This window comes from Halyomorpha halys, unplaced genomic scaffold (assembly GCF_000696795.3).
Source record: "Halyomorpha halys isolate HHAL.00 unplaced genomic scaffold, Hhal_1.1 Scaffold940.1, whole genome shotgun sequence".
Classification (NCBI taxonomy): domain Eukaryota; kingdom Metazoa; phylum Arthropoda; class Insecta; order Hemiptera; family Pentatomidae; genus Halyomorpha; species Halyomorpha halys.
This window is the reverse complement of record NW_027114279.1, coordinates 583,722-609,335: the sequence shown is the minus strand read 5'-3', so window position 1 is coordinate 609,335 and position 25,614 is coordinate 583,722. Positions and strand designations below refer to the sequence as shown.

General features: G+C 29.8%; 4 protein-coding genes across 4 annotated transcripts in view; 2 read left to right on the top strand and 2 right to left on the bottom strand.

Annotated features, from left to right (window-relative positions):
• CalpC (calpain-C) overlaps window positions 1-13,010 on the bottom strand; it is a 151,408-nt gene extending 138,398 nt beyond the window's left edge. The window contains exon 1 of the mRNA XM_014431055.3: window positions 12,879-13,010. The gene's annotated coding sequence lies outside the window, so the exon portion shown is untranslated. The remainder of the gene's footprint in view (window positions 1-12,878) is intronic.
• A 4,954-nt stretch (window positions 13,011-17,964) lies between these two features.
• On the top strand, window positions 17,965-18,523 carry LOC136796780 (uncharacterized). Its single transcript, XM_067051486.1, has 2 exons — window positions 17,965-18,195; window positions 18,281-18,523. Exons 1-2 carry the CDS (start codon window positions 17,965-17,967, stop codon window positions 18,521-18,523), a joined length of 474 nt encoding a protein of 157 aa, XP_066907587.1.
• Window positions 18,524-18,658: 135 nt separating this feature from the next.
• Window positions 18,659-19,201, top strand: LOC106687272 (uncharacterized). Its single transcript, XM_014431047.1, has one exon. The coding sequence runs from the start codon at window positions 18,659-18,661 to the stop codon at window positions 19,199-19,201; it is 543 nt and encodes a 180-aa protein (XP_014286533.1).
• Window positions 19,202-23,095: 3,894 nt separating this feature from the next.
• Window positions 23,096-25,614, bottom strand: part of LOC112210019 (glycosyltransferase 25 family member) — a 389,701-nt gene continuing 387,182 nt past the window's right edge. Inside the window, exon 11 of the mRNA XM_067051487.1 lies at window positions 23,096-24,514. The gene's annotated coding sequence lies outside the window, so the exon portion shown is untranslated. The remainder of the gene's footprint in view (window positions 24,515-25,614) is intronic.

Genomic DNA, 25,614 nt, shown 5'->3' with positions numbered 1-25,614 from the left:
ACTGTAAAGTAGCTCTAAGTATATTTATATTTGCTTTACAAAAATACAATTAAAGGTTCTCTTTTTTAGGAAAATCACAACTTTTTAATTAATTTTTAAACTTAACTGAATAGATTTAGGTATAAATTCTGAATCTGTTCATTAAAAAAAATAATTGAAAAGCTATAATTTTCCAAAAAAGAGAGAACATTTAATTGTCTTGTTCGTAAAGCTAGTAGACATTTACTTAGAACCATTGAGAAATAAGCCATAGATATATACATATATATATACCCTCACCACGCCCACTTAAATGATGAATGAAGTTATTTTATTGATGCATTTACTCAAAGTTTCAAATATTATGGAAGAACTTTTTTAATTCCATTCAAGAATTGTTTGAATACAAATTAAAAAACATTTTTTAAAATAAATCAATTGGTATCCATGTCTAAGTCTCAACACTCTATAATACACCATCAACATAAAAGAAAACAAAAATTTGATTTTGATAATACCATAATTTTGCATAAATAAAACAATATGTTCAAAAGAAAAATACTTGAGTCAATTTATTATACAGTAATACAGACAACATTAATTATACAGTAAATTTTAAAACAGGTACAAGAAATTTGAACCAACACCATGTAGAGGTTTTAAGAAAATAAATTTATGAAAAATATAGATAAAATTTTATGTCACTATTTACAATTAATTTCAATATAAATTTTAATAATAAAATAAATACAAATTTAGACCAAAATACAAATTGAAATAATTGAATTATAAACCTGACCTGAGTGTATGGAAGGTTATAAATAGTTTGTTTATATGATAGTTGATAGTGTTAAGTTGATCTAAAATTAAAAGTTTTAAAAATTAATGAAATTTAACAAAATAGGTAACTAGACATAAGCTTAGGTAAGCTTATTAATAATTAATATGATTCCCTATTCATTTATTGTTTCATAGGGTAATTTGACTTACCTGGGCAAAATAGCCTGCAAAACGTTTTTAAATAACTTTAAAATAACTGGATGCAAGGTGTAAATTTATATTTAAGGCATGTTAAATTATTAATAATAATGTTGTTGTTAAAAATGGATGTATAATAAGCTGTTAATTGTTAGATTGTCCTTGAAGATGGCCGAATTGACCGAAACGCAGCTAAAAATCAACATAATTTTGATTTTGATAACACCATAATTTTACATTAAGAAAGCTATATGTTCAACAGAAAAATACTTGAATCAATTTATATTTCACAGAACATCAATTATACAGTTAATTTTAAAACAGATACTAGGAATTTAAACCAACATTATGCAGAGATTTTAAGCAACATAAATGTATGAAAAATATTGGAGAAATGTTTGTTTCTATTTACAATTAATTTTAATATGAATTTTGATAATTGAAATAAATACCAATTGAGACCAAAATGCAATTTAAATCAAATTAAAAACAGTGAGGGGAAGATTATGAATAGTTTGTTTATATGGTAGTAATAGTGTGGATAAATTGAAAATTAAAAGTTTTAAATATTTATGAATTTTTAAATAATAGGTAGCTAAACATAATATATTAATAATAACTATGACTCTCAAATAATTGACTTTTTCATAAGGTGTTTTTAACTTATAATTAATGAACTGGGCAAAACAATTTTTAAAGTTTGATGTGAGGTGAGAATTTATATTGAAGGTATGTTATATTATTAGAGATAATGTTGTTGTTATAAATGTTACAAATGAATATATAATATAAGCTGTTAAATATTTAATTGTCATTGAGGATGACTGAAATGGCCGAAACGTAGGACTATTGTTGTAATAAAAAGTGTTGAGACAATACAAGGATACAATTTTTATTTATTTAATAATTAATAATAATGTTATTGTTAAAAATGAATGTATAATAAGCTGTTAATTGTTAGATTGTCCTTGAGGATGGCCGAATTGACCGAAACGTTGGACTGCTGATGATGTAATAAAGAGTGCTGAGACTTACTATGGATACCAATTGATATATTTAAAAAATAAATACCAGTCTCAAGAAATTGAAAAGATTATATAATTAAAAAACAATGTTAATACGGTCATTTTTAAAAGAGAAATCAATTTTTTAAAGTATTGCGACTGAATATAAAATAAAAGAAACAGTTGATTTATCAATAAAGCGTAAAGAAACCCCTACATGAGCAAGAATGATTAGGGCAATAAATCAACGAAAGGTGAAGCAATGTGGACACTTGCCCGAGTGGGTAGGCTGTGGGAGAGCGTATTTATAGGCTATGGAAGTTTCGACCTCAGAGCGACACCCACAGGAGGCTATCAGCTGGTTGGATCCCCTTTGTAGCGGTGTACTGCAAGGCGAAAGGTTAATCACCTTTCTATATGTATTATACGCCGGCCACTGTTGTATGGCTAACAATCACCGGGTACTTCCTTTGTCTTAGCCATCGCAAATGGGAATAGAGTGGAGATCTAATTTTTTTTTCTTGGAGCGATGAACGTAGTCTTAAATAGAATTAGTAAGATTAATCTCAAAATGACTGCATCCATTGTCATATATTTAATTCAGTTTATAAATCGATTTCCATATTTTTTATGGTATGTGATTTATAAAATTCTAATCATGGAGGCGTATCTCGCTTGCGATGATTTCGAGACAGCAGCTACTTCAAGATGGTTCGAGAATTCTCACGTAAGGATTGGATTGATTATCAGTTCATCCGACTCCATCCAACAATGTTTATTTTCGAATTCCCATACATAAGTCGAGCTTAATCAACAAAAGTTGATTTCAAGAAAATCGGATTGATTTCTAAACATACCCACTAAACTGTATCTGGTATTTTTATGGCAGGATTTCACTAAAAAAAAAAAGTGTGTCAAATACCTATATGTGTCATTATAGCTTCCTCACAATTTTTATGTTTTACTTTTATTTTCTATTTTATTGCCTAATTTATTTTTTTTCATAGTAGAAATGATCGTTCTCAGAATATTTCTATTGTGTATTTAATTACCTTTATTTCAAGGCTAATGATTTGTCATCTGAGAAAATGTACGGGACGAGCCTTTGTAAAAGCATATTTCTATCCAGAAAATTAATAATGGAATGAATGAGCGAAATAAATTTGACAAAATTTATACAAGACTATGTCAACACTAATCTCAAATTTTCTTCAACATTTGGTTCAAAGAGGACAAGCCGTTTTCGAAATATAGTTGAGTAGAGGAAAATACGTTTACGCTTGCTTAAGCGAAAATAGTTGAATTCCTCTCCAAATTTGTAATTTTACAAAACAATTATAAAATTGTACCGTGGAAAGTAAACATAATACAAAGTAAGCGAAAGTAATGGGTGGAATCTGATGAAATCTATATGGGGCCAACCGGGTACTGACCCGCACAACCTAACAATAAATGCAAAAATTACATCGAAATTCCGTCTATGCCTCCAACACAAGCCAAATTTATTTCCTGACGTGAGTGAAAATTTTGGATTTTTTGGATATATCAATATATTTTTTTCATTTCTGCATTAATACTAAACTTCCCCTCGATCGCTATTGAGAAGGAATAAATAAATCACTAGCAATAAGTTGGCGTCATTCTTCCACAAAGGAGCAAGATAGTTCAGTAGTAAGGAGCCGTGCTCTCCTGGGCTCGGGTTCAAGTCCGGTTGTAACAGATAATCAATTTATTCTGTGAAATGAGCCGCGGTAATACTAAGTACTAAACCCCAGGCTTTTCGTGGGTTGTAGCGGTACAGCTTCAGGTTCCATATTAACATCACTTTTTTGAAAAGAACTTCTTCTCTTTTGAAAGACTATTTTTTCCCTTTGAGTCTTGAAGGATACATTTATAACCTAATTCACTGGGTGATCAGATTTGTTGTTATAATAATATAATTAATTGAAGTTAATTGATATTTACATGCCGATCTTCCCAATTAAGGAAAGTCTTTTGAACGGAGACTGGCTGAGACATGGAGAGGTATTCGTTTACATATTCGGAAATTTCTTGAAAACAAAAGTCTGAATCAGAAAGTTTGTGAAAAACTCTACTGAAACGTTTTTTTTTTTTTCAAAATTGTTAATTGGCTTATCAAACTCAACTTCAATTTAAATCATTATTAGTTATAGTTAAAGCTTTGGATTTTGTTTTAAATGAAAAAAAAATAACATTAAAACTTATAATACATTTGCTGGTTCAATTTATTTTGGTAAATCATAAGAGTAATGTATACCAAATGTTTAGTTTTAAATAAATATAACAATCGATATCAAACTTTCAATTGTGTTCATTCAATCTATATTCATCCTCAAAAATAGCAATAGTGAGGTATTGCCGGCTCTGCTTGTAGTTTTATATTTTATAAATGGATGTTAAATGAAAAATATGTGGACATTTTTTTTTTTAATTGAAAATTAAATACACAATGATTCATTACAAGAACTTGCACATAAAAAAATATTTCTAGGTATAATAAACTATTCGTGATAGAGTAAGGTCCGTCTATATCAATCATTTCTGATACTCATTTACTTTTTTTTTCTATTCCTAATAATCATATTGTGAAATGTTAATGTTCTTCCGGATTCCAGAGTAACAGCCTTTCTTCGTACTTGGATGTATTCATCACCACAACGCTTCAATACAGTGCGAATGAATCAGAAGACGAAAAGTCATCGCTTTGACGAACAATGAGTCACAGATTTCTTCTCAACAGGATTCGCACTAAGCAGAAGCTTGATATTTCCTAAATTAGGAATTTTGAAAATTTTTGATTCAGTTAGACGATTATTAATTTTTTAAAAGATTAACATTTTATAAGACATTTATGGCGGACAGTATCCGAATACAATACAATGCGATAATATAATAAAATAATATAATGATATATTATTGTCTCATAATAGGATAACTTGAAAGCATACTTATGTACTTACTGGTGGTTTATTTGATTTTTTTTTGTTTATAGGCGTCAAATACTTTGACATCAACGCATGTGTTTTGCTATTATAAAACAATGGTTTGGAAAATTCCAGGTTAATCAGAAAAAAAATTATTTATTTGAAGTTCAAGCAATAGAGTGAGGTCTTCATCAGGGTATAAATTTTCAGAATTAGGAAAGAAATAAAATATACGATTTATGGTTCAGTTTTTTTTTTTTTGTTGTCGTGATTTTTGATGTAGTAACAACATAGGTTACGTTAAGTTTGGATAATAAGTATATTGTTATTATTATTATGGATAGTATATTAGTAGCTATTAAGTTTGGATATCAAAAATATTGTGTCTATAGTAATTTTTTATTGAACCAATGTAAATTATAGTAAATTTATTTAATTCAAGTAATGATGAATTTTTTTTAATAAACGATATTCATATAAATATTGCTTCCTACAGGTAACATTTAACCTTTACTAGAATATGATGTTTAAAATAACTCTGTTCCTTAAAGGTGGGGATCATTAAAAACTAAAACCAATATATAAGAAAAGAAATCGAGAAATCTTTGATACTCTAGTAAAGATTGTTTCAACTATAACTTAAAATTGTTAAGGAAAAACAAGGGGGAGTTTCCCTCCATGAAAGGAACGAGAGAGTTCACAACCCTTAATGGAATTTCAAAGATCGCTGAGGCTTATTGGAAAGTCCGATGGAAAGGTGTGACTGAGCTGACACGACAATTTCGACAGTATCGGGGGAGAAAGTTTCAGTTTAGGCTGGAGTGGGATTAAATATTCATCGGATCTAGGCTTGGATCGTCCAGTCATCCGTGGAGGAATCGTAAGAGAGAAAACAATAAGACACGCGGAATAAATTTACTGCATGACTAATGTGACGACGCAAGGTGGAGTAAACAAATGGGTTGCTCATGCAGGCTACAACCAAAAATAAGTTGTACAAAAACAATCCTGTAACAGTTAAAAAAGAAAAAGAAATATAAAAAAAAATGTACTTCTTCTCGGGTGCGGTACATTAATTTTGGAAAATGGAAGATGTGAGTGGATAAAGATGTTATGAGACATTTTTGAATAATAGGAATTTTCTTTGGAAGAATCTTTTAAAATCTCCTTTCGACAAAGCGCCTTCTTTAATTTTCTTTGCAATTTTCAGTTTGAAGTAGGAATAAAAAAAACCACATTAAATTACATTTTTTCTGGAATTCATATGGTTAACGTTACACAATTTAGATATAAATAATTTGTTATAATTTTTTAAAAAATACAGACTTCATTTCAGAATGTTTCAGACAAAATAATTCACGGAAAATTTGTGATTTAAATAGGCTGGAGAGGCCTTTTTTCTATAGCCTAAAAAAAAAAATAAAAGTTAGGAAGGATATTTTTACTGAAGCGTTTCATAGAGACATTCATAAATGCAAGCTTAAGAGCTGCAAACTAAATCAAAGTATTTGAAAAGGGACCGTAAAAATAAATTGATTAGGATTAGGATAATTATTAGGGTATAAGAAAAGGGTCAAACATCGTATAAATAAATAAAATGAATAATTAATTTAAATAAAAAGTCGATACAATAATGGAATATTATTAATATAATAATAATGGGAAGATAGTTGACCGTAAATATATAAGAGAAGATGGTCGGGAGGGGGGAGAGGGGAGGGGGCGCTCAACAGAAAACACAAATAAACAAACGAATTATTTATTTGTCCCGACGTTCCGACCTGATTTTCAGGTCTTCATCTGGGCTAAAAAAACAACAACCATCGTTCAGAGAGAAAAAAAAAATTAGAAAAACAAATAAATAATAGACTAAAAATTTGGAAATATGCATAATAATAGAATGGAAATATAAATTATTTGATTAATAACTATGGACAAAGACAGTAGTAGATGGATAACATATTATTTATAAATGTGAGTAATAAATAAATGATACAGAGGATAAGAATGTTATATTGATGAGTAACATTCAAAACCTTTTAGTTATATAGATGAGTATAAAGAATTAGTTAAATTAATAAAGGCGCGTACGAAAAATCAATATTGTAAAAGGAAAGAACAAGGGATAAGAAGAAATATATGGAGAATAGGGAATGAAGAAAGTAAGAAATACGAGGGTAAAGTTATAGGTTTTTCTGCTGACCGCACCCCCCGACCAATCTTCTTCTCTTAATATAATAATAATTTTTTAATATAACTATCATACTTTCTCTGATCTACTAAGACTTCTGATACCTAAGAAGTTATTTAAATATTCAATATGATCAAGGAAACATCATATTGTAACAGACTATATCAACACCGTTATAAACCATATAACAGGAGGTGGGTGAGGGAGCGTAGCACCCACTGACCGACTGTACCTAATCCGTTCGGTGCAACCACACCGTAAGAGAAAGTCAACTGCTCAACGCAAGGTTATGGAAACCAACCCGAATGTGACTCAACTTTGCACGGAACGGTTCAAGTCATACTTCCATTAACAATGGCTCGATTAGTCTTTGATTACATCCCAAAGGTCAGGCACAAAATATCGGAAATTGTTTATGCATACGATGCAATTGAACGTGGACTAAAACAGAGTGAAGTAAAAAAATGAACTTCAATTAGAATGGACTTTTAAATGCCAATAAGTAGATTAAAACCATGTAATAATTTAGAAACGTGGGCTACGTGTCATGCAAGTAAGTGCTTCCTTGATCAACTGTGAACTGTAATATGTTGCACATTCATTATGATTAATTTTTTTTTCTCGTAGTCCTGTACTGCCTAACCATGGTTAGGCACAATCCCAATCATGATTGGGGGTCAAAGTTTTTGATTTTGTGAGACCGCCACTCAATGAAAAAAGTCAACGCCCCAGGCCGGATTCGAACCGGCACCGCCAATAGACATCAAATTGTTAAGACTGTGTCTTAACCACTGAGCTACGGGTGGCCCTATGATTAATTTAATTTTTCATTATATATATATATTATCACACTTTCTTGATCATGGTTATTATTGTTTAAATATATTAAATATTATCCAATTTTAACAATCAAAACAACTTATATTTCTTTATAAGTCCGACGTTAAGGCCAATTCAGCCATCCTCAAGGACAATCTATCACAAACAGCTTTTATAATACATATGAAGCTATTTAACAATTATACACAAATAAAAATATTATTAATAAATTATCATAACTTTAATACAATTTTAGAACCACATCAAAATTTCTAGTGTCAGTTTTAAAATTCACTGTATAATTAATGTTTTTTGATATGTAAATGGACTCAAGCATTTTTCTTTTTTAATGTATTATTTTCTTTATTTAAAATCTTAGTATTTTCAAAATATGGTGCACTAGGGCTGTTTTATTGGGATTCTTCTCCTTGTCTTTTAAATCATTACTGTATATGAAGAATTGACAAAATATGTAATAATTAAATTAAATATGTAAGTATTCGGCATGAGCTAAAGATTGCTGATTAATAAAATTGTATGATTCCCTAACGTTTTATGTTTCATAGGATAATTGTGGACTGAAATTAATGACCTGAGCAAAATAGCATGTATAATGTTTTTAAAAATTGATATGGTTCTAAAATTGTATTCAAGGTATGATAATTTATTAATAATATTGTTATTTGTTTAAAATTATATGTATAATAAAAGCTGTTTGTGATAGATTGTCCATGAGGATGACCAAATTGGCCGAAACGTCGGACTTATAAAGAAACATAAATTGTTTTGTGACTAAAATTGGATAAAATTTAAACATAAAAAATATAATCTTTACACTTTCTTGAGATTGGTTATTATCAATCTCAAGAAAGTGTAAAGATTATATTGATGACTTAAATAATCCTGTTTATAAAAACTGGCTCAACCATATTTTAATGTTAGTTTTATTGGATAAGGTGGTAGAAGAGATAAATACGGACAGTTTTTCGTTAAAACAATACAAATTTCATCAATAAATAACTTTTTGGCACCTTCAAAATCAATACTTGTATGAATGGTAATATGACGATAAAATGATTTCAGTAACCACTGGGAAATTATTTCAATTGAGATCATGTCTCGTAAGTTACAACAAAAAAGGATGGTACATGGAAAAAAAAAATGGTAATGTGCATTATCACTAAAATATTATAAGTTTATTTAAAGTTAATAATGTCGATCTACAGATTGATAAATAAATCGTTTTTAGAGATGTACTATTAAAAAACGCAATAATTATTTTTAAAATTTCCCATTCATATCCGACATTAATAATTCTATGATTTCAAGATGTGTAATATGACAGTGAAAACATTAAACAATATTCATAATATATTTCTGCTTTGCTTTGATAATCGCAAAACTAAAAAAATAGTTTTTAATTTTAATTTTACATTTTTTAAATTTTGATATCACTTTTTCACCTGGAGTTTCCCTGCATACTGTTCCAAAGTGTTTCAGAATTCAAAAGATTTATTGCAATATTATAATGAAAATAAAAATTATAACTTTGAAGGAAACTGTCAGGGCTGAGGTCAAGAACAACCATAGTTGTCAACTATTTATTGATTGCCGAAGTTCTGAATCACAGTGTCTTAGTCTACATCCTGGAAGTTGGGATGTACACAAAGGAACTTGAATTGGACAGTTGATGTTATTATAACCTCAAATAAAAATTCCGTTGTTCTTTATGTACATCTCCACCTATCACAACACCCCTAATGAAGAACTACATTGTGGGTCGAAATTTTGGCAATCAAAACTTGACTCTAGCCCACCATCTTCAAATTCACATACGGTCAATCGTATCTTGGCATAATAAAATTAGGATATTTTTGCAGAAGACTTAAAATAAAAATTATTTAATTAAAAATTAGATAATATTATGTAAGCAAAGAAATATCAGACAGACAGTGTATAATTAATTATGCAGTTTTAGTCAACACAACGTCTTATGTATTACATAAAACGTTCTATAGATTATTTAAGTTTGAAGTAATTATATGATATGTTTGTTTTTGCTTGTTAGGTCATTATTACGACAAAGCAAGATCACGACTACGGTAAATGTGGGCAGCATAAAATTGTTGACAGGATATTTAAGTATATCTAAATTGCATACAAGGCTGTTCCTAATAGCATTACTTCATCGTTTGAATAATTTATAAGTAGTAAGTTGAATAGAAGTGATTTATATAAATTCGCAGATATATATTTACATACTTGTCATTCTAAAACGTTGATAAACACACGCTTATCAGCTATACTGCTGGAGTTTCTAAAAAAGTAACTCCAATTTCACAGGATGACAGGTCAAAGTATTGGAATATTAATAATTATTTGAGAAGCAATACTTTTTATTTTATTTACTTATTAACAAATTTATCAATTGTAAATTTACTTTTTTTTTATTAATATTGCACCCTCGATCCAATACTAACATAACTCAAATCTAACATTTGAAACCTTTTAAACATTTTTTTCGAATATTAAAAACTCATTTATTCTTAAAAAAGAAAATGAAGATCAATTCGGTATAAATTAACATCTAATAGATTAACTGGATAGTAAGCAAAAAAATAGTTTTAATATAAAATAAAAAAAATTTTTAGTCAATTAACTCTTAAAGTCTGATTTTTTATTTATTTTGGTATTGCATTGAGTGTGCGAGATGATTTACATACCTACATATTATGAAATTATTCTTTGAACAGATTACGAGAAACTTTGTGTTTTCAAGTTTTATAACTAAATTTAAATTTTAAATAAACCATAATACTTCAAAGAATTCACATTTGTTGGAGGAAATCGTTAGAGAGTTATAGAAATGTATGCATAAATATCAACAATGGAATATTAAGTAAAATCAAAATTCGAATAAATATTCCTACATTCCATTGAAATTTAACTTATTCACTCCCCTGGTTTATTACTCCTTCCAATAAAATGAAATTTTCCAACCACAACAAAGAGATTGGGATAGTTCCCATTCAAGTTAAACACAACGAGATATGACTAGATACGGATTTACTAAACTGATCCTATCATAGAGCAAATGTTAGGAGGAAAAGTTTAGAATCGTGAAAGGCTAAAGTTCGGATCATAACAGGCTTCTCTTCGGGACAAACTAGAATCCATTTAACGCTCAAACTCAGCTGCAAGAACATGAGGAATGAAAGAGCAGAGAAATATCACTGATGAAACAGATCAAAGAATGAGTGATTTTTGGACTACTGTACTAATAAGATTGTTGACAAGATATATAATGATGATAGTAAGTTGATATAATTGGACTCACATTATGCAATAAGGAGCCAACCATACTTATTTTTATTGCGCTTTGTAAACAAAATCGATTTTTTTTTCATTGTGCAACAAAAATCTAAAATTCTTCCTTTATCTAATAGTGATAAATAAGAACTCCGTGCCTAAAGTTTATGTTGCGAAATGAAGATTTTTTAATACACTATCGATAAACACGTTTTTACCAAAATATAAGTTGGTTTATTAATGCATAAGTATATTCAATTGATAGCGTATATTCAGTGAGTTTCAGACCAACTGTTCTCCATTTCAGACATAATTCATATTGATTGAGACAAAAACCTGATATCTAATGAACGAAATTCATTTTGCATTAAAAAAAAAAACTCAAATAAAAATTGACAAGAAACACTATAATTAAAAAAAAATTATAATATTGATAAATGGATTAAAGTTTACTATGTAAATATTATACTACTTCTTTTAAGCAACATACATATTTACACATTAGGCTACTCATATTTAAGTGTAAGTAAGTAATATTATCAATTAAACATGTTTTCATTGACATCTTACCGGAACCCACCGAAAGCCTGAGTCCCAGGAATTTACCCCCCTGTCTCTCCCTGACGGCGGTCCTGGACGTGACTCAATTCATGATTCATTTTCAAAAAATATATTCACAATATTTATTTTCATAAAATTTTTAAACAGATATTTCAGAAAAAATAAATGTTCGCAGCATCTTCAATCAAATTTATTTATTCAATACTAATGAAAATTTAATTGTGTTTTAACAATAAAACACAGTTAAATTGTAGCGTTGATTGATTTTTAATTAAAATTTTAATTTAACACGAACAATTTTTCATTAGTAATTTGGACAGAACACTCATTACAAAGAGACTTTAACGCCCGCTTTGCAATGTTGCAATCGCACGACTACTGAAATATTGGATTTTCTTCATCTCACTTATCTTATTTTTTTTTTTTAGGAATATTTGTATATTTCACGCCGTTATCTCCCTGAATGCATAAAACACCAATATTATTTTTTTAAAGATTTTATATATGAATAATTTTGTTTTAATGAATGTTGTTATAATACCATAAGGAAAAAAAGAAATAGTCATGAAATTGTAATTGTGTGTAAAGAATACGACTTGAATCGTCTAAAAATTGAACCATAAATATAATATAAATATATAATGAAATATGATGTTTCGTAAAGGCCCTGGGTCACCTACTGAATGTATTCAACTGAATTTGGATTACAAAGTATTAATACCGGCTTGGATGTCGAAATTAAGTTTTTAAGTTATTAAACTTAACTTAAAACCCTAATTATCATAATATTAATCATGTCATGACAACCCTTGGCATCTTAAGTAAAATTGGTCGAGTGAGGAGACAAATAAATAATTATCACTACTAAATAGCTAATAGAAAGAGATATTTATTATAAGTTTAGATATGTCTTTTTTCTTTGTATGTTAAAACAAATGCGATTTACATAAAAAATATTCATACACGTGTCTTACAAAGAGGACTATTTTTTTTTTTAAATATGAATTGTGCACTCAAACAAATGTCAAGTATGTGCCACATGGACCATTCATTACCTAAGGTTAAGTGCTCAATTGAAGATACTCTACTCACCTTGAGAAGAACCTTTACTGAGCCCGAATTACGATAACACAAACTGAAGACAAAGAAGGCGGTAATATCCTGATAGTGTACGCAGTCAGGCACAGACACCGAGCACCATACTACTCCAAAGGGGTTACAGGCGGTACTGCCGCTGGGTGAAAGACCTGTTCCAAGGCGCATGCGCTCCCCGCTAAAGTTCACCTCGCTGTATCTTCTCTGTCTTCTTGTAAATTTTCATCCTAAATTTATAAATTGATTTTAATCGAATCGTTATTTTTTTAAATAAATAAGCGCCACAGATAGGTTTTGAGAAGTCAAGAAAATAAAATCCACACACTAAAATTTGTATACTTGATGGATTCCGGAAACTAATATCTATTCTATAATCAAATTCTAATAGAAATGAGTTCGATTCTCCACCTATTTCTCCATCCCGATTGTGATTCAAATCCTAAGATTCATACCATTTCTAGAATTAACACGGCAATACAATATATTTGCGAAACAATACTTAAATAAATGTTTGAATTAATAAATGAAGAATAGATAATTTATTTATTTATTCAATACCATCGGCCTGGTGGGCCATGCAAGGTTGATGTAATAGGTATAGTCTCATACAAAAGACACCCCTAACTATATACATTGTTAAAAATAAAACAAAAAATTATGATAAAATAAAGAGATTAAAAAATAATTCTTAATAAAAGATAAAAGTTAATAATAAAAACAATGGTGTTTATGGATTTAACAAAATAAATAATTGATTTCTATTGAAAAAAAATGAAAGTGAATTTAAGAAAAAGAGGAAGAGAAAAAAAAAGAAATTAAGATAAAATAAAATTTTAAAGTGACAATAACAGAACTGATTAACATAGTATTTATGAAAGGATGTCCTGGAGCAGCCTGGGCTTCTATCCTCTAAATGTGGTTGGGTTTCCCAAGTTGTTGGTCACTGCTCCTTTAATTGTAGGTAGTTGGAGTTTTAGAGTGGGCATTTAAGAAACCCTTTTTTTGATGTAATCCTCTATTGCCTCTATTTGTAATTCCTGAGGCAATTGGCTGTTTCTTACATCGACTGCAATTCCTATAACTTTATTTTGGAATTATTGTAAGTTTTTCTTCTTCTTAGGACGCCGCTCCCTAGACTTCCCACCTATACATCAGCAGTGACCTGAGAATTGTTTTAAAAATAAGAATAGGTGTCTCTGATTTTAATATGGATTTTCTATTTAATACATAAATAAATGTTTAAAGATTAGAGAACCGAGGGCTAGGAGGTGACTTTACACCTCATAAGCAACAAAAAGGTTTATAAGCACGATAGTCTAATGCTTTAAAGAAAAGCATAAAATTTAAGTTTTGTGACTTTTTAAGCGTCTAGTTTTCTATTCAACAGAAACTGATCACTCATAAAACTAATCAAAGTAATCACGTTCCAATTGAAAAATCTTAAATAAGACAAAATTACCTCTAAAAAATATAATTTGGCTGAAAAAAATGAATCGTAGCGGTGCTTACGGCTTGAACAATGACAGGTTTTTTGTTTTTTTTTTATAAATCATTTTTAGAGAAATTTGAAGCTCAATGGTTCTCTTAAAAATGGCAGATAACTAATTATAAGCATTGAAAAGTAAATTGGAAAAAAGATAAAAAAAGAACTGTTGTATTATATTGCTGTTAAAACCATATGAAATTTAAATGAAAAAAATAAATTGCCAATTAAGCTGTGCTACCACGTAAGTCTGAAAAAATCATTATATAATTTGAAAACTATGTAAATCATTGCCCTATTATAGAGGTATTTCGAAAGAATTCTTGAAGTCAGACAAAAATAAATAGGTTTCCTCCATAAGGACGGTTGCCTCAGTTGTCTCTGAAATTATAACGTTTATTTTTTATTTGTTTAAATTTAAATGGTTGGAAAACGTTTTGTTGATCTTGCATTAAAGATTAGTAAAGAAACATAAAACACAAACCTAGTGTACATAACCTGAAAAAATTGTACTCAAAATTTTAAAAATTGTTTAAACGGTAATTATGGAATTTTTATTAAATTCTTCTAAATTTATCTATATGAAATAAATAATATTTTATCAAAGCCTATAAGCCTATAAAATGGTTGTTTTTAAAATTTCGTATTTATTGATACTACTGACAGAGAAAATATTTCATATGAAAGAGAATCCGTTTCACTGTTAATACTCGTAGGGTGGACCTGTGCACAGGTGAAATAATTTCCTTTATTATTTGAATACTTATGTTCGAGTGCAATATTTGCAAAAGGCTGGGAAGGGACAGCTATCCACTTTTTCAACCAACATGTTTTGCTGTTACAACCAGCTGCTTTTTCTCAGATACAGCTTAAGTGCAAGATCCTCTTCTGCAAGATCTTAGGTCCAAGATAATCTTGAACTCGACTACAAAAGAGAATAAAAAAGATTTCATTTAAAATGTAAACACCATATAGAAACACTAACTAATTAATGACTACCAATGTTAAGGCTTTTGTCGTTGAGTCTGATCACAGGAAATCCATAGCGTAATCAGTATGTTCGAAAAGTTTCAGCATGCTATTTTTATTTTGTACATTAACGAATATGAGTTTGGTTGGTTTTGTATTGCTGCAGACGCATTTATAAGCACATGAATGTACAGTGGGGTACATGATGATTCTTATGAGTCCTGATGGTTGAAGTAGTGGAGACAGCTGGCTTCACCTTTGTTTCGCTTCTGTAGGAAGCCATTTCTCAAATCAGTGCTTCAACCAAAGGGAACAGAATTAATTGTTACACATGAAGATGCAGATTGGGAAATTATTCTGATAGTATTATCAACACGCTCGAGTCGTAGTTGTAGGAGCATATGGTTCTATTCTATTTACTGAACTGTTACAGCGTTAATATAACAAACGTCTTCTTGTAGCTGTTGCAGATGCCGCAAAACTGTGCCAAGCTTATAGAAACACCCAAACTTGAGAATTTGATGATAAACAAGATTAAACCAGTTCTGAACCTGCATTGGTCAGTCATACGAGGATTGACAATGATCCGACTTCTCCTTCGTTTGAAACTTTTTCTTAGCCATGGGTGTTAGAAATAAAGAGATAAAAGAACAACCATTTCATAGGTTTCTGTACATTTTTTATTTATTTTATAAATTCATCTGCTCATACAGGGTCATTAACATGTTACATAGGTTTCTGTTTTTGCAATTTGGGCACTTTTAAACACGAATCATTACATAGTTATTATATAGATTATTTTTTTCATAAAATTTTTCTTGAATTGTCTACATTAGGTGTTATGATACATACACTTCATAACATACACATACCTAATATACGCCTACCTACATATGAATACATTTTCAACAACCGTTTCTGTGTCTGGCAGAGAGATGTAAAGCTTGTCACCTATATAGTAGTTTCGCCTAGAATCCGTGAAGGGTTTCGCAGTGCAGAAGGATGAGCTCAACTGTTAGGGGTACCTCGCAGGTCTTGCTGGTCGGCGGGTATAGTCTCTTTAGAAAATAGGTATGTCCATGAATTATGGTGCGCAATCAGGAAAAGACAACTTCTTCCCATCGGTTTTTTTTTCTGCAGTTTTCTTGAGTTCGTGCTTATCTTTAATGCTTTGGTTGTTCTGCTGCACTTAGTGAGCCACTATTCATGTATTTTTTAAATAATAAATTTCAGCTAATCCAGAGAAGAAGTCTTATTGATATATGTTACTCCGGTTAACGAATGTATTATACCAGCATTAACAACTTGGTCAATCCCTTATTTTTTGCTATACTTAACTGAGATGGAACCCACAGGGATTTTATTACTTTTCCTGAATTCTATTCTCTCTCTACAAGTTGGATTTTCATCACCAAGACTTATTGACGATTCATGTTTTCTAATAACTTTAAGGAAGCTTAAAATATTTGAAACTTTTGTTATGGTATTTGTACTTTTGTTGAGCTAAGAGGACTTGGCGGATTGAATAAAGTTATTTGGTGTATATTTGATTCTAGCAGATTGAATATTTGGTAAATGTAGTCCATAACGATTTCATATCCAACATTCGATCGAGAAGTATTAGTAAACGAAAAATAGTAGTTGGAATACACCTCTTCACGTGCTTTGTGAATTTGTTAATATACGTGGTGCGGTATAATAAGCTTCGAAAGATCAAGTCGTCGTCTCCATTGGTGGTCGAAAATTTTAGGGGAAAGGCGTATATTTGTGGTGATGGTCGTAAGCTTTCCTTTTCGGGAACTCGTCAACTACTATCAGTCCTTTTCAGGATGTGTTCCGTTTCGTTAGTTCACAGTTCCTTAAAATTCTGCTAATTTTATTTTAAAACCCACTAAAAACTTGCAAGCTATGTTTATAAAGAGATAAGTAATAAAATTCTTTATTGCTAATTCAGTCACATTCATTACCAAATAAATAAATGTAGTACAACATTTTCACCTTTAAAGTCATAAAGGAACGTATAAACAAATTAATAAGAAACGAAAAATGTATTATAGATTATATTCTGGTTAAAAGGGAGGAAATACAGAATTCCAGAATCAAAAAAGAATTTGAGATCGGAAGTGATCATTAGTTATTAATAGCAAATATAACTTGGATAGATGCAAAGCCTAGAAAAAGACGCAATGACGTCAAAAAAAGGGTAATCAAATCGTACCGCTTAAAGCAGGAAGAAATGGCGACATATTTTCAGGAAGAGGTAGAAAGAATGGCTTCAGACCAGAGCAGACCTCGGGATAGTGATGAAATCAACACGAGCTGGGCAGCTTTTAGGAGGATTCTCTTTGATGCCTCAAAATTGGTCTGTGGAGGGAAGAGCGTAAGGTCTAGCCCCAGAAGAACTGCCTGGTGGACAGAAGATGTTAAAAAACCGATCCAAGAAAAGAAGGAAACTTGGAAGAATCATTTGAGTCTGAAAACTCCCGCTGCTTACCAATTGTACAAGGACCGGAAAAAGAAGCCAAGTTAAAAGTGTTGGAAGCGAAAAAGAAATCACGGGAAGATTTTGGCCGGAAGCTCGAGGAAAATTATAAAGAAAACTAGAAGGTCTTCTATAGGGTTCTCAAAGGAATGAGAGGGGAACGACAGACTTCTCTGAAGGGAATTAAGGATAGAAATGGAGATATTATCTGGCATGATGAACTCATCATGAAAAAGTGGAGAGAGTATTTCCAAAATCTGCCAGAGGGAAGAAATGTAGAGCTCAATGAGATCCAGAGGAGGTTTGGGTCGAAGACGACTACATCAGTGAAGAAGAACTTCAAGAAGCCATCAACTAAGTCAAACTGGGCAAAGCAGCAGGTATTGACGAAATCACTCCGAAATGATCAAATATATGGGTAGTAAAGGCCAAGAGATGTTCCTCCATCTTCTGAACCTAATTTAGAAAGAAAAGAGAATTCCTAAGGACTGTGAAGTTGCAGTGATCGTTCCTATTTATAAGAAAGAGGATAATCGAGAGTGTGGTAACCACCGAGGAATTTCACTTCTCAGTATACCCAGCAAAGTGTACTCTAGAGTATTGGAGACAAGGATAAGATATTGGTCAATAGCCAGCTCGGAGAGGAATGATATGGTTTTAGAACACAACGAAGCATGCAAGATTTCATCTTCGCAATGCGACAAATAACAGAGAAGACTGTCGAAAAGAATAAAGAACTTTTAATTTGCTTTGTAGACCTTCAAAAGATTTACAACAGAGTGAGAAAGGAAGACAGAGGCACTGTCAGATAGAGACATAGATTGGGGGACGGCCTTGGCACTGATGAGTCTTTATCATAAAACCAGGAATGTGGTTAGGACAAGGAACCACATATTACAGGAATTCGAGACAAAGCCAGGTATTCATCAAGGTTGTTGCTTGAGCCCGCTGCTCTTCATAGTAGTCCTCGATAAAGCAACAAAGGAAGCTAAACTTAGAATGAGACAGTTTCAGTTAGAACACAGGAACTTACAACCCATAAAATGTTTTGTGCTGGCTTTTGCGGATGACCTGGTTTTCCTGGCTTCCAACGACCGAGACCTCCAATACAACATAAGTGTTCTGCAAGGGGAAATGCCCTCGATAAACATGAAAATTAACCTGGAAAAGACCAAATGTATGAGGATAGGAAAGAAACCTCGGAGAATAATGAGGATGATCAGAGCGAACGAGGAAAGACTAGAGCAGATCCAGAATTTCAAATATCTAGGTTCTCATCTCAACGAAAGGGGCAGGAAGTTTCTCAAAGAATCAATGCAGCTGGAAGAATATTTAGTTTACTTCGAAGGGGTTTCCTGCGCAAAAGGAGGTGACAAGGAAAACTAAAATAATGATCAACAAATCAATGTTCCTCCCTATTCTTTTCTACTCTTCCGAATCGTGGACCCTCACTTCGAAACACAAGAGTCGGATCCAATCAATGGAGATGCGATATCTTCGTAAGGTGGAAGGAAGGACACAAGGAGATAGAGTACGGAACAGTACCATTCGGACTAACTTCAGAGTCAAACTGAGAGCATCCTAGAGGGGAACAAGCTAAGATGGTTCGGACACCTCGTTTGGATGGACCAGGAAAGAACTGCCAGAAAGACATATGAGACTCACATGGAGGGAAGAAGGCCAAGAGGAAGACCACGCATTTCCTGGGAGGAGAGTGTTAAGGAGGCGGGATATGGACTAAAGTAGAAGGGAGATGGTCCAAGAGCAAGATATCTGGTCCAGACCCTTCAAATTGTAACCCCACACTGTGAAAGCGGTAAAGGGGATAAAATGATTATGATGATGATGATAAACAAATTAATAATAGAGTCTAGTCAAATTGCAAGCAATCCTAGAAGTAATTATAACCAAATTTCTTTCAATGGATTATAATATAAAACTGCATGAAGGAGACAATGGTAAAAAGTTTACAACTCCCTAGAGATGAATAGGCCTCATAGGCCATTCTTTTTTTAAATAACAGCCCTATATTTTTAGGTTTATAGCTAATAAAGTGTTATTACAGTAAGCTAAAGCTAAATTAAAAGTTAAGACAAAGTAAAATTGAAAGGATTAAATTGTGCATATGATAGTATATAATAATTATGAGTATGGTCATGTATTTCATCTTAGATCATAAGATAAACCTATTTTTATCCAAATGGAGTGTTGAATACCAGATGACTACACTAGTAGTGAATATAGTTATTATCTAGCCTTATTTACAATAAATGAATTTCAAATTTGCATGTTTTATTGATGTTAGGTCCAAAAGTAAAACATTTACCCACTGAAAGTTTCCACTTCTGCTGTTTTTTTCTTTACACTTCCATCAAAATTATGTTTTATGGTGACTGCTGTATTTTTTCAAGAGTTATCTCGCATTTTGTGCTAAAACATTATTCATTTTTTTATCTGGACAAAACAACAGGAGAGTAAATGTCTGTGAAAAGTAGGTACAGAACTATTTCAAGAGCAATAGAGCCACAAAAATTCATTGGGCCAACCCAACAAGAAATATATTTTATTGACAAAAAAAAATTAATATTCATTTTATTTTCATTCAGTGCTCAATATCTTAAAAATTACCTACCACACGAGAAAAAGTAATTACTTAATGAAAAGAATCTTTTTTGAAGTAGAGTAAATTTTCTAAATCTTCAGCCCTAAGAGAACTCTGAACATTTGATATACTTCAATGCAGCTCATAAATATTTTACATGATTTCAACATTATTGAACATGCATTGGAAATGTGTGATACCTTGAGAAAAGTTCTCTATCTCAGGAACTATTTGACTATAGATGTCTATTAGGGGTCAATTTGATGCTAGTTAAATACACCATAAAGTAGTCTATAATGATGTTCTCCATAAGAGGTACTTGCCAAAATACACGAAACGATGATTTCTCATTATTAGTAAAAAAAAATATTGGTTTTGGAAAACTACATCTCTGGAACTATTTATTTTTGTTTCCTAATCACACTCAAAAATACTTGCAAATACTTAGCATTATAAAATATTTTAATTAAGGACCAAATATAGAATTATGTCTTATCAAAATAATATTGGAATTACTGATAAGATTGTTGATCCTAAAGATACAGAAAGAGCCCCAAAACGCTGGTGAAAACATTTATGAAATAAAGATATTAATAGGAAGGAGTTGTCATAAAAATACCTAATACAATAATACTTAGAAGAAAAATATTCTACTGTGAAAAACATTTTATAAATTTTATTGTAAATTAGGCATCTTCTATGGAGAAGTCAATTAAACCATACATTATAAATATAAATGAAACTTATTTTACCCAGACTTATTAACTTATTTTTAGAGATTACCCAAATATGTTGGTATTTAACTTTAAAAATAGAAACAATTTAATAATTAACATTATTATCTGACTTACTGTGAACAGCCAAATATTTATTTTTGATAGTAAAGGATCAATTCTATTCAGTTAGTATGGGTGACAACTGAATGAAATATTAAGTACCTCAGTTAAGATAACCATACTCTAAACTTTTGTGAAGAATGGTATATATATCTACGTACACTAAAGATTGATGCAAGGAAAAAAATAGATTATTTAATCAATAACATTTAATTTAATGAAGAATATACATAATATACTATCTAATCGATTTATTCTAACACATACATTCTTAAGGGTAACATCAAGAGAAGGCACAAATATCTCCTTTCAATAATTAAACAATATATGATGATTACAATAATATACAAAAATAGTATTTTAAAACAGGTTTTATAAATGGCACGAATAAAAAAAAAGAGTATTGAATACAAAATGTTCGAAATGAAGAAAAGTAACATAAAATTAAATACTATTGACTATCTTAATACAAAACAAGGAAATGGCAATATTTAAAACATTATTTATATAAATTAAAAACAACAAACTAAAAAATTATACAAGGATTAAACAATCTGTTTCAAATCTACAAAATATTAAGCAAAATTATGGGAATAAATCTGAAATAGCTACTGGTAAATAATGGTATTTATATTGTTAAATTATGTATTTAGTCATCGATTATTTTTATGTAGAAAATAATTTTGGAGTAATTAATTCTAATTACATTAAATATAAAATTTATGAACACCTGTTAAGTTGTACCATGGATTTCAATCAGCAATTAACCTAATAGGATCTTTTATTAATAGTTTGAATCAATATATTTTTAAAAATTTGTAATGATTAAGGCCAACTGTTCACCAGAAGATTAAAAGCTGAGCCAGCAAGTAGTATGTATATCATTATTAATAACCCTTTCAAATTTTATGCTGTTTGTATATCATTATTGATCATTCATTGAACTTTAAAATCTTTACTTTTGATGTTAATATACAATTTAAAAAGTACTATTAATAAATTATACTATTCAGCAGATCTTTGAACATCTATACATTTTAGGAAATTCCGACAGTTCTATCTAAAAATTCTCAGATAAGATAAATTCATCTAGATCTCTTTTTGAAATCAAATTTCAAATAAAATTAACAAGTATATTTATTTCTTCTCAGTCATTGAGGGCAATGCCCTAATTAATTATATTTAATAAGATTAGTTATGTTGTACTTATATTTAACTGAATACTGCACCTATTATAATTATTTAAACTAAATTCAGATAATATTCATTTTAAAAATAATATTGACTTTTTTAATAGGATACATTGAGGTACTAACTAGGTAAATACACTACCCTAACCTATCAGCAATAGAACTAACATGAGATTTTTTTTCGAAATTCATTAGGAAATAATCATGACATGACATTACTAACTACACCTATTCATCAAAAACATTGTGAAAATAGATAACAATATTTATAGTAATAAGGCACTAAGTAGTAAGTATATAATAATAATTTTAATATTTTTAAAAGTTATGCTAAAGTATTTAATTAAATGAATAAATTAATAAAATGACAGTTATAAACTATAGATTAAGATAAAAAAGCTATTTTAATAGTTTTTTACCTATTTATAACATAAATTAGAAAAGTAACTAACAGAAGCCATTAAGTAGACTCAACATACAATTTATGGCACTACAACAACGATGATATTTAGAAATAAATGAATGAAAAATTATTTCATCAATTTATGGATAAAAGCCATTTTAATAACAATAATTTTTAAACTTTGAACAAACTAATTAAAATTATTTTTACTTGTTCTCTTATCAGAAATTAATGAATATCATCGATATTAGTGTTATTAATAAAATAATTAAACTTTTATAAATCAAACTTCTTATACATCAATTATATCTATAAATCTTTTTTATGAATCATATTTATATTGGATAACATTTCTGTATACATTAAACAAAAATATTTAATATTAAATACATATTACAAGCAAGGACAACCATTTGTAATTATGTAAATAAGAAAAAATGATGAATTAGGAGAAAAAATGTACAAACATGCAATAAAAACTACTGAAAGTATGAAACAAAGCTTGATATTTATTTCTAATATTTCTGCAGTTTTTACCTCAAGGAATAAAATTGAACGCGGTTTAAAGAAGGAATAACGCAGTTTAAACCAAAAAAGGAATTCCAGACTAATTTTCCCTAAAATAAGAAAAATCACTCTATATACTAAGTATCTATATTACACAGTTTTGAAAAAAATATAAAATACAAGTTAATATTTTTCTATAATCTTACTAAAATTTTCAATATGAAATGTATCAATATAAATGATATTTATGAAAACTCAAGCTAGATGGAGATCAAATTTTATTTTTATTGTAAATTAAAAAAAGACTAGAGGTATGGCTGGTATTAGTGACAAAACAAAATCTCAAACCTATGAGCTAATTAGAAGATGTAAATTTAACAAAATCACATCATCAGCCAATCGAACTCTTCTAAAGATTGAAAACATTATTTTTTAAGCTATGATAAGTCAAAAAAAATATATAATTTTTATAAAATAAAAAAAAAATTAATTAATCAATGTTTTGTAAGACATCTATATACTTTGTTCTGAAATATGAGATATCTCTAGTATGGTGGGTTGATTTTATTTAATGGAGTAAAGATTGTAGTTTTTATTTTTTCGGCCTTACAAGCCTAAGTAATGATATGTTATCAAAGTTTAAAAATTCTAGTAGAGCTAAGAGTAATTGTTGTTTATATCAATAATATAACTTTAAAATTTACAAACACTTGAGCAGAATTGGTTAGTTTTTTTTTAGAAGAGGGAATACAATCACTGTTCAAGTGTCAACAACAATTCAACCAGCTCTAGTTAGAGGCAACTGACTTGATTTGAATAATATTTTTTTAGAAATAATATAAGAAACTGTAATAAATAATATATATCTATAACACAAATCTAATCGCAGAATAAAGCAACTTCGTTTCATAATTTCACTTATTATGCGTGTGTTAGAAGTTAAATTGAAAAAAAGCTACATGTGGTAAATATCATCAACCAGCTGATAAATGATAATATAATAAATAATACAATAATACTCTTAGCTTCTCTAAATAATGTAACCTCATTGATCCATTTCGATCTTGATTTCTGAATATGAAGTATTAAATTTCTTAGTATCTTCGATTTAATTGAAATAATTGATGTAATAATCAGTTTAGAAAGCCGTCATGATTTAATCTGAAACAGAATGAAATTCATTTCACTATAGTAAATAACTTTTCAGCAGGAAACTTTGTTGATCTCAGTTTATAATCCATTGGAATTAGAAATCTATTAAAATGCATAAATAACCTCATTACACAAAGAATAAAAAAGAAAGCTAATCTACCAAGTTATTTGAAAATACAATACAAAATGAAAGAAAATATAAGGTGATTAATGAAATAAAAACATCAACTACATATATATATATATATATTATAATATCCTTTTTTATGAGTAAATACTTATTTTTATATATAAATGATTTTAGTTACATTTTTATTTTATGTATCAACATAAAATAGAGTTCATTTGTTTTGTTGAACCAAAGCAAGCTAACCAATTTTCATTGTCTATAATAAATATGTTATTCAAAAGAAAGCCAATATGGCGGCATGCCTTCTCCAAAAATCCAGCCACTATTTGGCCATAAGGAGCAGATTTAAATATTTTATAGACTTTATTTAACTTCCCATCACAGTACTTACTATACAGTAAATTTAAGAAAAAATAGAAGTCAAGAAAAAGTGCTAAACAAATAATGTTCAGAAAGTAAATCATTTGCAAAAACGCAAAACTGTTGTGCTACAATCAATATTTACATGGAACATCAAGACAGGTTTTGGCTTTTGGCATCATTCTATGCTTAAGTGGGAGATAGATGACATCTCCTAGAAGCAGGATGTCCAGAAGATCCCTTAGCTACTCTCAGTGGTAGACATCTTGAAAAAAGATGACATCGAAGAGTCACCAAAGAAGAATAAAAGACATTATTGGTTGGGATTGGCTAGTGAGAGGAGGTCCGTCGGCTGGAAGAAGAGATGTGACTGGAAGCCATTGTTAGAGAGTTGGACATAGCATTATCGAAAAGAAGACATCAAGACTCATCAATCATCAAAGGAAGATTGTGTAATTGGTTAGCTCTGTTTCTAACTAGAATTTAATACATTTGTACAATAGTTATTAATTTCATTAAGTGTTATTGGTAGAAAAGTGTCTGTTCTGATTGCCTAAAAACCTGCCTTGAGATTAAGAGTCTATAGTATTATATATAATTAAAAATAAAAATTCTCATA

Bases quoted from the DNA above. Each gene is read 5' to 3' on its own strand.
- LOC136796780 (XM_067051486.1), top strand. From the start codon at position 17,965: ATGAGAGGGGAACGACAGACTTCTCTGAAGGGAATTAAGGATAGAAAT. The intron at 18,196-18,280 runs GTATTGACGAAA...AACCTAATTTAG, and splicing joins CAAACTGGGCAAAGCAGCAG to AAAGAAAAGAGAATTCCTAA.
- LOC106687272 (XM_014431047.1), top strand. From the start codon at position 18,659: ATGAGTCTTTATCATAAAACCAGGAATGTGGTTAGGACAAGGAACCAC.